The 13,387-nt window shown below is 42.2% G+C and overlaps 1 protein-coding gene across 2 annotated transcripts in view; it reads left to right on the top strand.

The window, feature by feature from the left end:
• Positions 1-294: 294 nt before the first annotated feature.
• Positions 295-13,387, top strand: part of ypel1 (yippee-like 1) — a 31,075-nt gene continuing 17,982 nt past the window's right edge. Inside the window, exons 1-2 of one of the 2 annotated variants that reach the window (XM_084550946.1) lie at positions 295-598; positions 7,025-7,309. In XM_084550946.1, the coding sequence (XP_084407072.1) occupies positions 7,193-7,309 (117 nt within the window). In that variant the 5' untranslated portion in view covers positions 295-598; positions 7,025-7,192. Of the gene's footprint in view, positions 599-3,089; positions 3,386-7,024; positions 7,310-13,387 lie in introns of those variants that run through there. The other variant, XM_084550947.1, reaches the window with a different exon arrangement.

Here is a 13,387-nt window from a genome sequence, read left to right as displayed (position 1 = left end):
AAAAGATTCGTAAACAACAAGGAAATACAATTTCCATATGTTGATGTTAATACGTTTTAATATTTGAAGTGTTGTAGTATTATTGTCTGGTGTTTGGCTGGTGTCAAGTGGCCATTAGAGGAAGATGGGCTTGTTGAGACATGTTCCAAACGTGTTTTCCTGCGCACTCAATTTTTGACATTCTGATGTCCTGCAGCACCTTAAGGCAGCACCGGTGTATGAAATAAAACACAGCTTTATCTGCACTTTTTTAGGACAAGTTTCACTCCGCTGTCAGCTCTCCCCACACGCCAACGAGAGCCGGACCGCTGGCACACATATCAGACAGCTGGACGCTATCTGACAGATTCGCCTTGTGCTGCGTTCAAAGCGCGTTGCGCATCACACGGCTAATTAGGATTTCAGTATAAATAAGGCCGCACACGGGACAGCTCGGCCTGTCCTGCCGCTGATGTCGAGGAGCTAAGGGTGCAGAGGTGAAACCTTCCAAAAGACATGCTGTCACTCTGAGCCGCCTCACGGATGGGACTCTGCTCCGGCCGGAGACATCCCGCAGATTTCACCGTTAGGCTCATGAACTCAGTGGAGATCCAGCGAGGTGATGATTTTGGAGACTTTTAATGGCATTGGGCTCGACCTAAACAAGGCTGCTGCTGCCTTTACGGGACGGTGAAGGTGTCTTTTATGTTTTCTCTCTCTATATATATTTATATAGATATATATATATATATATTATCGTCACATCCAGACTCCTGCAGCTCCAGAGGAGAAACCGATCTCGGGTTGTTTTGGTTTCCGAGGGGGTGGGAAGGCGACGTGTTTTGGGGGTGAGTGCAGAGCCAGTGACCCACTGGAGGACACGCATGCGTTTGTCTGATTAAATCCCTGGAATATAGCCCACCTGTTATGCTGCTTGCCCCCCTCTCTTTTTTTAAAAGTGTTGTGCATTTGCAGCTTTAAGCGCATTGTGTGGAGCTTTGTTTCCTGTTGCACCAAAAGATTAATAGTATGGAGGCATATCCTGCTTTATTTATGGTTGCATTAGGCGTAAACTGTGCAATGCATGTAAAATGGTGACTGGTAATCCTGTTTGCGTCTATAATAACATTAAGAAACTTAAAAGTATGCTTTAGTTTATGATATATGTTATATCCACCGTTCCCTTGCAGCATACAGGTCTTTAATAACCTGCTTACATTAGTGATGAGGTTGCAATATCTCTCTCTGTCTCTCTCTCTCTCTCTCTCTCTCTCTCTCTCTCTCTCTCTCTCTCTCTCTGTCTCTCTCTGTCTCTCTCTTTTATGAGAAACGTTTTGCGATTTGATCTTCGAGCTGCGTTCAAGAGCGAAAAACAGACGTGCGTCTCCTTTCAGCATCTGTGTGCGCGTTTTTGGCTGCAGATCTCGGTCAGTTTTTGGAGGGGATTGGAGGAGAGGGGAGGGGAGGGGGGCTTATGATGCCACGTGAACAGACGACAAAAACACCGTGAAAGGACGGATTTCATAACGCTCACGCGCGCGCAGCATGCACCTCCGAGTGAAACTGCGGTGTGTGTGTGCAGGGTTGTGTTTACATGCATCCTCTTCTCTCTCGGCGTGAAGCAACGCTTGTGAGAGTTTCAGGGTGTTGCAAGGTTCACAACTGCCCGCCGCGTTGCACCGACAACGTTTTAATTGTGAGAGGCAGAAAAGGGAAGCAAAAAAAAAAACGCTGTGCACGAATTGTTGTTGTGGTCTGTGCTCGTCCTCGACGACAGGAGAGCAAGGGTAACGCGAGGGGCAGGCTTTTATTCGGTGGTGGGTTCAAGTTCACGCCTAATTTCATGATTGGACTCATCATTCAGGACGTTTTTATTACAGTTTATCTGTCCAGTGTCACGATGATGCAGTACTGACACATAAACAGTGCAGCAGCTGCAGGAGGAAGAGGAGGAGGAGGAGGAGGAAGATAAGAAGGAGGAGGGGGCGTTCAGGCTGCTGTTTTTGTTTGTTTTAATCTATAAAAAGAACAATGATAAAACCAAGTTTGTCTCACGTGGCAAAAAGAAGACTTACAGCCTCTAATGACCTTTGTGTAAAATGCTCAAGTGGCAGGTTGTGTTGCCATCATCTAATAATCCTTTAGTGCTCAGTTACGACTTTAAATTGACCTTTCCGGTGTTTTTACCCTCTCATGGTCTCTGGATAATATCAGATTGACTGATTTGTTGTGTTTGGATCATATCGCAAAAATGGCCCTTAATCAATCCTCTCATTAATGAACCTAAATTAATGTATAACATGATTAGTAATGCTGGTGGAAAGCGAGCTGAAATGTAGAAAACTCCAAAACTCTGTCACTACAAAGGTCTACAGGTGGAAAACGAAACAAAGAAGAATATGTATTTATTTATTTATTTTTAGGCATCAAATTCATATTCTCATCTTGTATTTATTTACACATCCGGGAATCTGTGCTCTCCCTCCTCTTTCTGTGGCGCGTTCAGGCCGCCTGGGAAATAATCTTTTCAGCTGAAACAAAAACAATATCACATTGATTTGTTAGCTGCCTGAACCAGAAATATACGCTGTCGGTGTTTATACTCGGATTCGTGATCACATGCTACGGCCGACAAACACTTCACCGTTTACTTTTTTAAATCAAACTTTATAAACCTCTAAGTTAGAAATATAGATGTTCATAGTCAACATCTTGACAACTAAAGTCAAATGTGGACGTAAGGATCTTTATTTATGAATAAACTAAGCCTAGATTATAAATTGGACTCCGTAATAAAATAAACATGTGAACAGAATTGATTTAAAATGATAATAATAAAAAACTGACTGCTAAATACAATTTGAACATCTTCTGTGTGCAAAATATCTCAAAACCTCGTGTAAATAATAACTGCAACTCGGGCCTTGTCTAAAAGAAGAGTAGAAAACACATGATATAATAAATTAACCTCAAAATAAATGAGTAAAAGAAGGAAAATTCATGTATTTTTCCCACTTGAACGCTACTCTTAATCCGGTTTCCATCTTTCCCACGGGGTCCTGAAAGCATCGCTGCCACGCATTGGTCAGCCCAGCTGTTAATCAGTGCACCCTCTCCCTCCCACGTGGTGACGTTTCCGTACCAAAGTAACCAGGCCAGTCCATTACGCACACAAAAGACACAACAAAAGCCCGTGTTGGGGAAAATGAGATCCGTCAGTACCCAAAGGACACAACAATAAGTTCCTATCTGGCAGCATCACCCATGGACCAGAGCCTGGGACGACGACAATCATTTATTTAACTCCAAAAAAGAAACAACAGCTGAAAAAAAAACATCTCTCTCTCTCTTTCTTCCACAAGCAGTTTTCCACCAGGCTGCGTTTTGCTCAGATCTGAACCAGGTGGTGAGTACAGCACCAGCATTGTTTACCTAAAAAAAAAAAAAGAGAAACTGACAGAAAGGCAAGGGAAGATGGTTCTGGTACCGTGTTGGATTCACAGACTGCATCCTGCTCGGGGAAAAAACAACAACAATGAAACCAGACAGCACAGCGACACTGTTGCGCTTGAGCTGGCGTCGTGCTCTTTGTTGGGGATAAACACGTTTAGAAGAGAGGCTGGAAGAAAAAGGGAGAATTGAGAGGGTTCGCAAAAGAGTGCAATGTCAAGACGAACTTGTTTGGATTGTGGGAATAGCTCTGAAAACGCATGTTATGTTGTTTTTCTTTTGTTATGCTCAGTGGTGAGGGCAGCGAGTCTTTTGTCTGGACACTTCTTCCTGTTAGTGGTTACCAGAGACGCACACTGTGCAGCCTCTTTGTTTTCACTTTGCTCACTTTCAGTATCAGCTGTTCCTGCTGGGTTACCTGTCCCCTAGCTTTTAAATCTATTTATTTATTTCGCCTTTGTTTGTCCTCCAGTGAATAAACACATAAAAAAATGATCTGATGTCATGCTTAGAAGCAGGGTTAAACAAAAGAGAGCCAAAAAAAACAATTACCTGTAGCATTCATATCATCATTTTAAACCTTTGTTTGGGCGAACAACGCAAACAAACTAAGATAAGTGCTAAAGTAAGCATCATAAAAAGTGAGCACAGATAAGAACGCGTGTTGTCAAGCACCCTAAAGTTAGCAACTCGGCTGTACGAGAAATGACCAGCTCTGCAGGTGTTGTTTATTTGTCCATATTTGGAACAAATGCGCTGAAAGTCGTGCTTGTGTGTCACGTCAAGTTTCCTTTGTGTGTGCAAACAATAGCACTGTATTGTCTGTCCGCATGAGTGTCAGCGACAGCCCTTTTCTCTCTGAGGGTGCACGGCATAGAGCTGATTTAATCACCGATGGTGATGATACAAAAGTGTCACACACAGAAGAAACCTCTCCTGTATTTGTGTGTGTGCTTGTGTGTGTTTACCTTTCCCCCTGTGCACGTGTCACTGGGGGTTAAACTGGGCTAATTCAGAAAGAGGTTTTTGTCCCTTTTCATGCAGGGATTATGCCTCAGGCACCTGTGCGGATTAGTCAGTATGTATGTAAATATGGCGCGTCTGGGGCCACTGGGCTAGACGGCCAGTCGTCAGCCACCTCCCCTGCTGTGGAAGTGTGTGTGTTTATATATATATTTATGTATCATATTTGTACAACTGCGTGTGTTTGCAGAGCAGCCATGCTCCACGTCACGGCTGCTTCCTGTTGAGTTGCGGAAGCTCCTTTGTTTTCTCGTCTGGCTTGCCTTGCTTCTGTGTCGGCGCTGCTCTTCCTGTTGCAGCGCATTGAGCTCAACTGGAAACTTCTACAGCTGTTGAAGCCCGTTTTTTACATCGTCGAGGTTCTTTGTCTCGGTTGTGCACGGGCAACATGTCTTTGATGCAACACAGGACACGTTGTTCCTTCAGGTACAACGCTTGGATTGTGAAACTGAAAGAAAAGCAACCCCAGCTTTGACAGTGTTCACCCTTTAATATAAAGTTTTGCCAGAATTATTGCTGCAAATCAAAGCTTGAATTAAAAATCCTGTTCAAATTCTGCTCTTGGCGGTTTGCTTGTCTAGTTTAATTTGCTGTCATGAGTCGAGGCCTTTTTCTGGGGAAATAAGAAAGAAAGAAAGAAAGAAAGAAAGAAGATAAGGGATCTTATACTGTGTAAAAAGTGTGTTTTTTCTGCAATCAGCAGAAGAACTGAAAGCGGCTGCGGTTTTTGCTGATGAATGGCACCACCTATCTGCTTTCTAACACGCGTAGCCATGTGTTTTGGTTGTGCAGTTTGATCGGGGCTCTCCTGTTTCCAGTCTGTTTCACGAATTGATCATAGTTTTGGGAAATGTAATTTAAATTCTTCAAGATTTATGAGGTTTCAGGTCACATATGTTGCTCAGAATGGGTCATATATGAGGAAGCTAAGGTTGTGTTGGCTACACCTGGAACAGTTGTTTTTGAGTGAAGCAACACCATGGAAGTTTTGCTGAGTTGTGGCAACAGTGGCCTCTGTGGCCACAGGTGGTAATTACAGGATTTGACTAAATAAAAGTATATAAAACACAATAACAAAGAGGATAAGGAGGGAAATATCACTTAAATGCAATAAAAACAAAAAATGTATGCAATTTAAGTTCTATTTTACAGAAGATACGCAACTGTTTATGAATTAACATCTTTGTTTGTAAAGCTGTAACTGTAACAGGATCTGACTGTGCTTTAATCAAACCACATCAAAGCCAGTTCAACTGTATTTCCTCTGCGCCTTTAAAGAGACTTTTATAACGAGACTTTTATAACGTTTCCAAATAGAAACTGTAGGAAAATAAACTGTAGGCGTACAAACTGGACGCACAAACCTCTGCAGTCTCAAACCTCACTTTCCACTTAAAGCGACCAAGCGGCCACAGGCGCATTAATGTTTGCAGGAACGACAAGTATTTTCTTTGACGGCCGAGCCTTTTAGCAGCGGCTCGCTGTAAACCACAGACACAAACACATAAACACAACGATTAATAAGGATAACTCAATAGACAAGATGAATAAAAGCGTCATAAAAGGCAGTGGGCAGCATTCAGACCGAGGCAGCAGGGGAAAAAGGAGGGAGAGAAAATTGATTATTTGCGGGTCATGCAGCATTTAAATATGCATATTTTTGGTGAGAATTAATATCATATTTGGTCAGCTGCGGTGGAATTTCTGCCACACAGCTGCACGGTGTGGGGGGTTAAGCCTTTCTTTGTGAATATTTGCCACCTGCAGAAGTGTTTTTTGTGAATCCGTTCAAAAGATCAGACGTTCATTGTGCCTTGGCTTCATTGTCTCGTGGACTATTCTCGTCTGTCCTGCGTATGAACTGAACTGACGTTTGTTTGTGTCGAGCTCCTTTTCGTCAGACCTTTGTTTTATTGAGTATTTGACTTTAACTGTGGAGAAAACCAAGGTTAACTGTTCAGTAATACGTGCTTTCAGTTTTACTTAGAAACTGTGCAGTTTCCTCATCTGACTCGCTTGCACCACACTCCCAGATTTCATCAGTAGAAGTGACTAACCGGTGAACATAAACCAGAAGTATTCTTTAACATCAGCCTCCCGATGAGCTGCAGTCATTTGTTATTGTCATTTAATGGCATACTTTTACCAAATCTTTTTTTTAATTATTATTTTCACTGTTAGGAGTTGGTGTGTTGAATAATCGCGACTAAACATAGTAACACACTTTCGGAAATTAGATTTCAGATTAAATTACATAACAGTCCAAGCAACTAACTTTTATTTCCGAAGATAATTTCATCTTGGGTCTAGTAGGACACAACGAACAAGGACTTTGCTGGCCAAGTGGCCCCTGGCACGTCATAATATTAAGTTACGTCACTCTACAGTGCTATATTAATAGTGGGCAACATGCAATTGCAATCATGTAATAGACGATTGTAATCAAATGATTGCTCCAGTGAATGAGCTGTGTTTATATCGGAAATGCAATCAAGATCATGTGTGCTAAAAATAGGTAAAGTATGGAACATGCCTCTCACCACATTGCCTGTTTTCCCTTTTCCCCCCGCAGGTCTGATTTTCTCCTGTGGTGTCTGTGTGGAGCGTGCCACACACCCACTCCACAACAACGACGGCTTTTGCTTGCATCTTCCAGTGTTTCTTCTGTCAGCAAGTCCAGCAGAGCTGCAACTCTTCCAGTGCCAGCCCTGACACCAGCGAGGAGCCCTGCCCCACTGACATGGTAAAGATGACCAAGTCTAAAACCTTCCAGGCTTACCTGCCGAGCTGCCACCGCACCTACAGCTGCATCCACTGCCGGGCACATCTGGCCAACCACGATGAGCTCATTTCAAAGGTACATCAGCTCACTTCCTCATCTATTCCCCATGACCCTTCACATGAAGCCACCCTGCAGCGGTTCACAATACTTCAGCTGGTCCATTTCTATTTATATACGTGGAATAAAAAAAGCTTCAGGGAGTTTTCAGCTGTCCCAAAAATCTTGCACACCCGACGCCGTCGTGAAGGTCAACTGTAGAAAAATAATAAATAAATGTAATGAACTTGCAGTTTGTGCATTAGCTGTAAGTGTTAACACTGAGCCATAAATAAAACTAAAGCATGTGATGCAGCAGAAAAAGCAAATGTAGGTTAGTGTGACACAGAGCTAAACATGACATGAGAACAGACAGATGAACTAATGACAGTGAACTTTTCTTAACAAAGAAAACAATGCTGTGTTTGAAGGTGACTAACAAACACAAAAGAAACCTATTAAAATTATTAGTTTTGGTTAAGAGTCCAACTTACATATGAGACAGGAGCCAGTGGTACAAATATGTCTTTTGAATAAGCTGTGTTAACTGTTTCGATGCCGCTAACTAGCTAGCTTGCTAACTGTCAGTTAGCAGTTAGCAGCAAAGTAAGCGAGTTTGACTGACAGAAAACAAACACAACTACTTTGTTGCCTAGTACTGCCTTAAAAATGGCAACTTTTGAGGGAACAAAGAACCAGAAAAGTCCAAAGTTTATGTTCATAAAACCCTCCTTAAAGTGTATGACAAAAGACAAGCATGTTGCTCACCTCCCTTGTCATAAGCTAAACGGTCCTAGCTAGGTTGCTAACTAACAGTCAACAAACTAGCTAGCATGGAGAGTTTTTGTAACTGACTGCTGCTTAGCATGTTGGCAGTAGTTTGCCAACTAGTCCTGCTAGTCTCGCTATGGCTCCAAATATGAAATAACACCCAATTTTGCAAGGATTGAACCTCGCTGTGTCACTTTCTGGTGTGGTTTGTTAAGATTAGCGTATTGGCTAACAGTCAGCATTCATCTGGCGTCCTGTTTTAGCCCTGGTGCTGTGGTCGCTATCATTTTCTAAAAAAAGATATTCAGCTTTTTTTTTTTTTTTAAGTTGCTGAATGTTCCTCTTTTCTTCAGCTTTTGTCTGTTGACTGTTTGTTGTTGTGCAGAGACGGCACACAGAGAGTTTTAGCTTTTAGCTCCTGTTGGAGATAAGCAAGTAAACAAACGTACCTAAACATTGAGCTAAGAGTGTTATTTGATTTTTGATTCAGTGAATATATATATATATATATATATATATATATATATACATATATATATCACTACAACTTTAAAATAACTCACTATCAGGAGCAGATTGAGAAACATAGTCGACATGTAGCCTGTTTACGTTTGTGAAGTTGGTACACAGTTGTGTTTTATGCATCTCTTCATTACTGAAATCTAACACTAACAGATTTTCAGACTCATCTGCCGATTAAAATGGCTATCTTGGTCTCCTTAGTCATCTTTTGGATGACACTATGAGGCATAATAATAACATCTGACAGCGTCCTTGTAATATTGTGATATGAATAAATATGTACACTCCTAAACTGTGAATTCTCGCTCTGCGGTGACGGTGTGTCATCTGATATTGGCCGTGTCACTCAGGGTTTAATGCTGATGTCATTGTATTTGATGCTTACCTGCCTTATTGCATCACTGCTTCTCTTCTCTTCCTGTAAATTCTCAGAGGTGTAGATGTCAGACGAGGCTGCTATTATTACCGACGTCTTTTTAAGCGCTTGGTGCCGTGGCTATTTTTTGATTCTGCTTTTTCATTTTTGAACATCAAAACAGAAAGTGCTGCCCTTGCTCACTGAACCAAAATATGAAAAATCAAAAGAATCAGACTTCAGATTTGTTTTTGTTTCTACTCAGTCGTCTAGACTCTCACGAATTTTGTCGAGTGACTCCATTGCTGATTATTCAGCGTATCGTCTGTCCAAAAAGTGCGCTCACTGCAAGAAGTTGATGGGATTTCAGTTTTTAACAAGAGGTTTAAACGGCAGATTTCTAAATCTGAGTCAAAGGTTTTAACAGGGTTGGTGTGATGAATGTTCACTAGCCTCCACTTATCCATCTGACTTAAACCTTCAGGAAAACGATCTACATAGTCATCACCATGTGCAACAATCGTCCACTCCTGCTGAGGGTTAACAGGTTAAAAAATTCATAGAAATAATGCGTCAGTTGTGAAATGCAGTGTTATTGCCAGACTATCTGAGAAACTCCTCTCTGTGAGCCTGTGACCTGCAGTAAATCCAAACGACAGAGTATTATAAACTGTTTGAAAGCGTTTGTCTGAATATAATGGAGTTCTGGAAAGCGTCTGAGAGATGCACCACAGAAGTGTGATTGCACTTTGACATTGAGCTTTGAATTAAAAAGTCTGTTTAGCTATAACTCTCCAGTCTATTTTTCCATCCGCCGGTTTCTATGCGGATGCAGAAATCAAATTATGCTTCGCAGATATTTCTGCTAATAGCTAGATATTATACGCGCACGTGATAGGAAACTCCAACTTGCAAGAACACGGAGATGTCGGGTTTTTGTGATCGGTAATTAATTAGCATTCACGACGGCGAAATTCTCACTGAGTCAGCTGCTCAATTCAGACATGCTGGATTAAATCCGCTCGAACACAACTTTGAACTTTCACATGTAAATTTACACCGGCGGTGGTGAACAGAGGAAGCGGTTGTTTGTAGCTGCTGCAGTTTCGCTTGACATTTTGTGGGGTGGAAAGCCTGTTGTGTACTTGTCTGTAACACACGCTGTTATGTGGAAGTAGTAATCGTGTGGTTTTAATTGTCGTTTGCTTTTAATTAGAGAGAACAACGCGCTTGCTAATGCTTCTCTTTGTCAGTGAATTCTTTATTGCTGTTTTACACTTTGTTTTGCACATTGAAAGGTGTCAGTTGCGAAAATGTGATCAGGACAGACTGGGTCTATTGGAAGAAATGTTATATCAGATTTAGTTGGTGTAAAAATATCAGCATCTTATAACCATATAAACACTTGGTCCAATCATTTTGCATTCTTTCAGTGCATGTTCATTCAGTGTGGGGAAGCAGGAATCTATGTGGGCAGTAACGTCAAAAACGTGGCTGCCAAGATTAAATAGAAGAAGATGATTCTTCTATTGAATGAATTCAGAGTTGTCAATAAAGTCGGAGGAAAAGGCTCCAGCTTCATCTTCCATATGTTTCCTGTGCCCACCTTTACATGATCAGATGTTTCTTCAAGTTGAAAACTAAAGCAGTAGGACATTGGATTTCATGTTTTCCTTTAAATATCTGCAACCCATTTAGCATGTGAAGGATCCTCCATCATCACTTAACTCCTCCAGCAGCCATAGAGCCCTAATCTGATGTCAACATCCGCCTAAAAATGTTTTTTTTTTTCTTTTTAAACTTCCAGTAATCGTAAATGACCGTTGAAAGGCTTGTTGCCGCCTGCTCATAAATCCTCTCGCATCCATTCGTCGCTAATGATCAATTCTAGCAGAGACAAAACTGATTCTGCATTCAGATCACACAGCAGGATGCTGAAGATTCAGCCCCAAACTGAAATTGTCCTGCCAGGTCTGGACATTAATCAGCCCGCAGATAACGACAAATACGAACCTGAGTGAAATGCAAACGGCAGAGAGCAAGCTGCACTGTTGCACCTTTTACTTTGCTTTGCGACAAGGCAGCTGAGTCAGAGTTTTTTTTACAGGGTTTCTGGGTATTGGAGTCCACGTTGGTCAAGCAATTAGTCCTCAAAGACATTCGGAGTCGCAAATCAGCCAAAGTGCTGCTCTTATGTCGATGCTAAATTGACAACTGGTTAGCAAATGGTGACTAAAGTTCATCTACTATCAGATGAAGCAGAGCTGCTGCGGCTGACCTTTACGTGTTATAATAAGACGGTGACAGTGTGCTCCCCGTGCATTGCACTCTCACCATGCGCTAAGCTGATTATTCAAATGGCAAAGATGATCAATCTGCGCACTCGCCATCTCCGTGTCAAAATCCATTTGCCTCCCGCGGCTGAGAGACTTGGAAGCTCACAGTTTGTTAGTGCGTGCAGGAAGACGAGCTCGGTAAACAGCTCTACCACCAGACTGTGTTGGTCCTTTTCAGCAGGATCAGACGCCTCAAGATGGCAAGTTTAGACTCTGCACAACAAGGATTTCGCCGGGGTTTTTAATTTTTAAAGACGGTCGTAAATCATGGATGTGCGCCTTTGGCCAAAGAGAGGGACAATCTGCACCTCACTTAACCTGTCTAGAGCCGTGACGGATATTTATTGTCGCACGGCGAAGACCGTGACAGGGCAGGAGGAAGGCGTTTAATGCAGTGAAGTTTTATTGGGTCCTATGCGGGAAATTAAATTAAATCCAGAGAAGGAGGGGAAAGAAATTAATGCTTTAACTGTTTAACAGATGGGGGTTATGCAAATGTATGTTGAACTCGAAATAATGTAGAGAAAACAAGATTAATATAAATGCATGCGAACCAAACAACATCATGTCACAGCAGGAAGTGTGGTGGCAATTTATAAAATCCTTTTGAGGACTGAAAAGCTGCAAATTTTCACATCTGAAAAGCTGGAACCAACAAATTCTAGTTAAACTCTTAATAGGGATAAATGTTTAGATATACTGAGGCTGCATGTAATTGCTTCCTGCAGTATGTGGTGCAGCCTGTCAAACAAGCAGAGTGCATTTCCTTCTTTATAAAACATTTTTCAAATAAGATTTCCAACTAAATGAGGCAACAGCACTGGAACGGTTCCTCTTATTTTCTTCCGAGGCCAGATCTCTGTCATAGACGGGTCTCGAAAGGTCAACGCATCATTTTCACTTTCTTGCGATTCCACTCGTCCTGCAGCCGGGCATGTAGCACGGCACAGAGGAAAAGCTTTTACAGACTGTCGGCTGTGATGCAGTTAGAGCGAAGCCTGCTGCAGTTTAGACCTGTGCCAAAACTAGAGGTCAGCTGTTAAAGCGTTCTTGCTCGCAAATGAGTTTGGGAGGCAGTCGTGCAATTAAAGGGTTGTTTTTGAGAAAGCAGTCCGGGCTATGATGCATGTGGGAACGCTGCGTTGTGCCGACGACAGACCTGCGTGCTTCAGACGCCTTGGTTCGCCGCTCCAAACACCTGGTCATGGGAGATTTCCAGTTGCCAAAAGAGAATGACATAAACAGACTTTTCAGGATGTGATTTTCTGGTATGGTAAATATGCCTCAGGACAGGTGTGGAAACTCCTAAACCTTTCACAACATGAAAACGCCAAACCCAGCTTTACTTAATTTCTCAGCAGTAATTCATCTTGACATCCTCCCTCGCTGTGACTATGACTTACGAGCAGTTGCCTCCTAAGTGACAAATGATTAGTCGAAAGCAACATATTTATGAGCTCAGACGCCCTGGCTCCTAAGGTCAGCAGAACATTTTTAGAGGGTGTTGTGCGTTTTATGTGCGTATGTTTGAGTCACACCACATTGTTTGCAGACGTTTTCCCAGTGGTGGAATGCTGGAAAACCAGTCGCACCAGACGGCATCAAACTGGGAATGAAGTTTAATGCTGCACAGTAGCCACGTATCAGGAAGTTCCTCCGAGTGAAAAGTGTTTTAATTTTTTAATTTCACCTGTGACCTCCATTTGAAAGGAGAGGTCTCTGCAGTGAACAGTGACCTGTGGACTTGGTTGTGTTGCCTGTTTTACTGGGCTAATGACCTCGTTAGTCTAAACAATCCATGTTGATAATAATTGGATTTCCTCAAGAGATCCCCCTTGGCCCGGCTGTCCTTCTCTGCTTGCTCTTACATACTTAACATGTGTCTGAATGTGCACTTTATGTTTGTGTTTTTAAAGTCCAAAAAGACGCAAGAAGGTTCGAAGATATCAGATATTACAAAACGAAACCGCAACCTTAATTTTTATGCAAATATAGCGAGGCTTTTATCACGTCCATGCATGTTCTTTCCCCGCGGGCCTTGTGAGAAAACGCCACCCACAACCACAACTGTATTTCCTGCAATCCTACATGTGAAATAAAAGAAGTTGCATTAATACAAAGAGCAATCAGAAA

The sequence above is a fragment of the Chelon labrosus genome (assembly GCF_963514085.1).
Source record: "Chelon labrosus genome assembly, chromosome: 9".
Taxonomy (NCBI): domain Eukaryota; kingdom Metazoa; phylum Chordata; class Actinopteri; order Mugiliformes; family Mugilidae; genus Chelon; species Chelon labrosus.
Note: the sequence above shows the minus strand (reverse complement) of the source record. Positions and strands in the feature narration are given on the sequence as shown.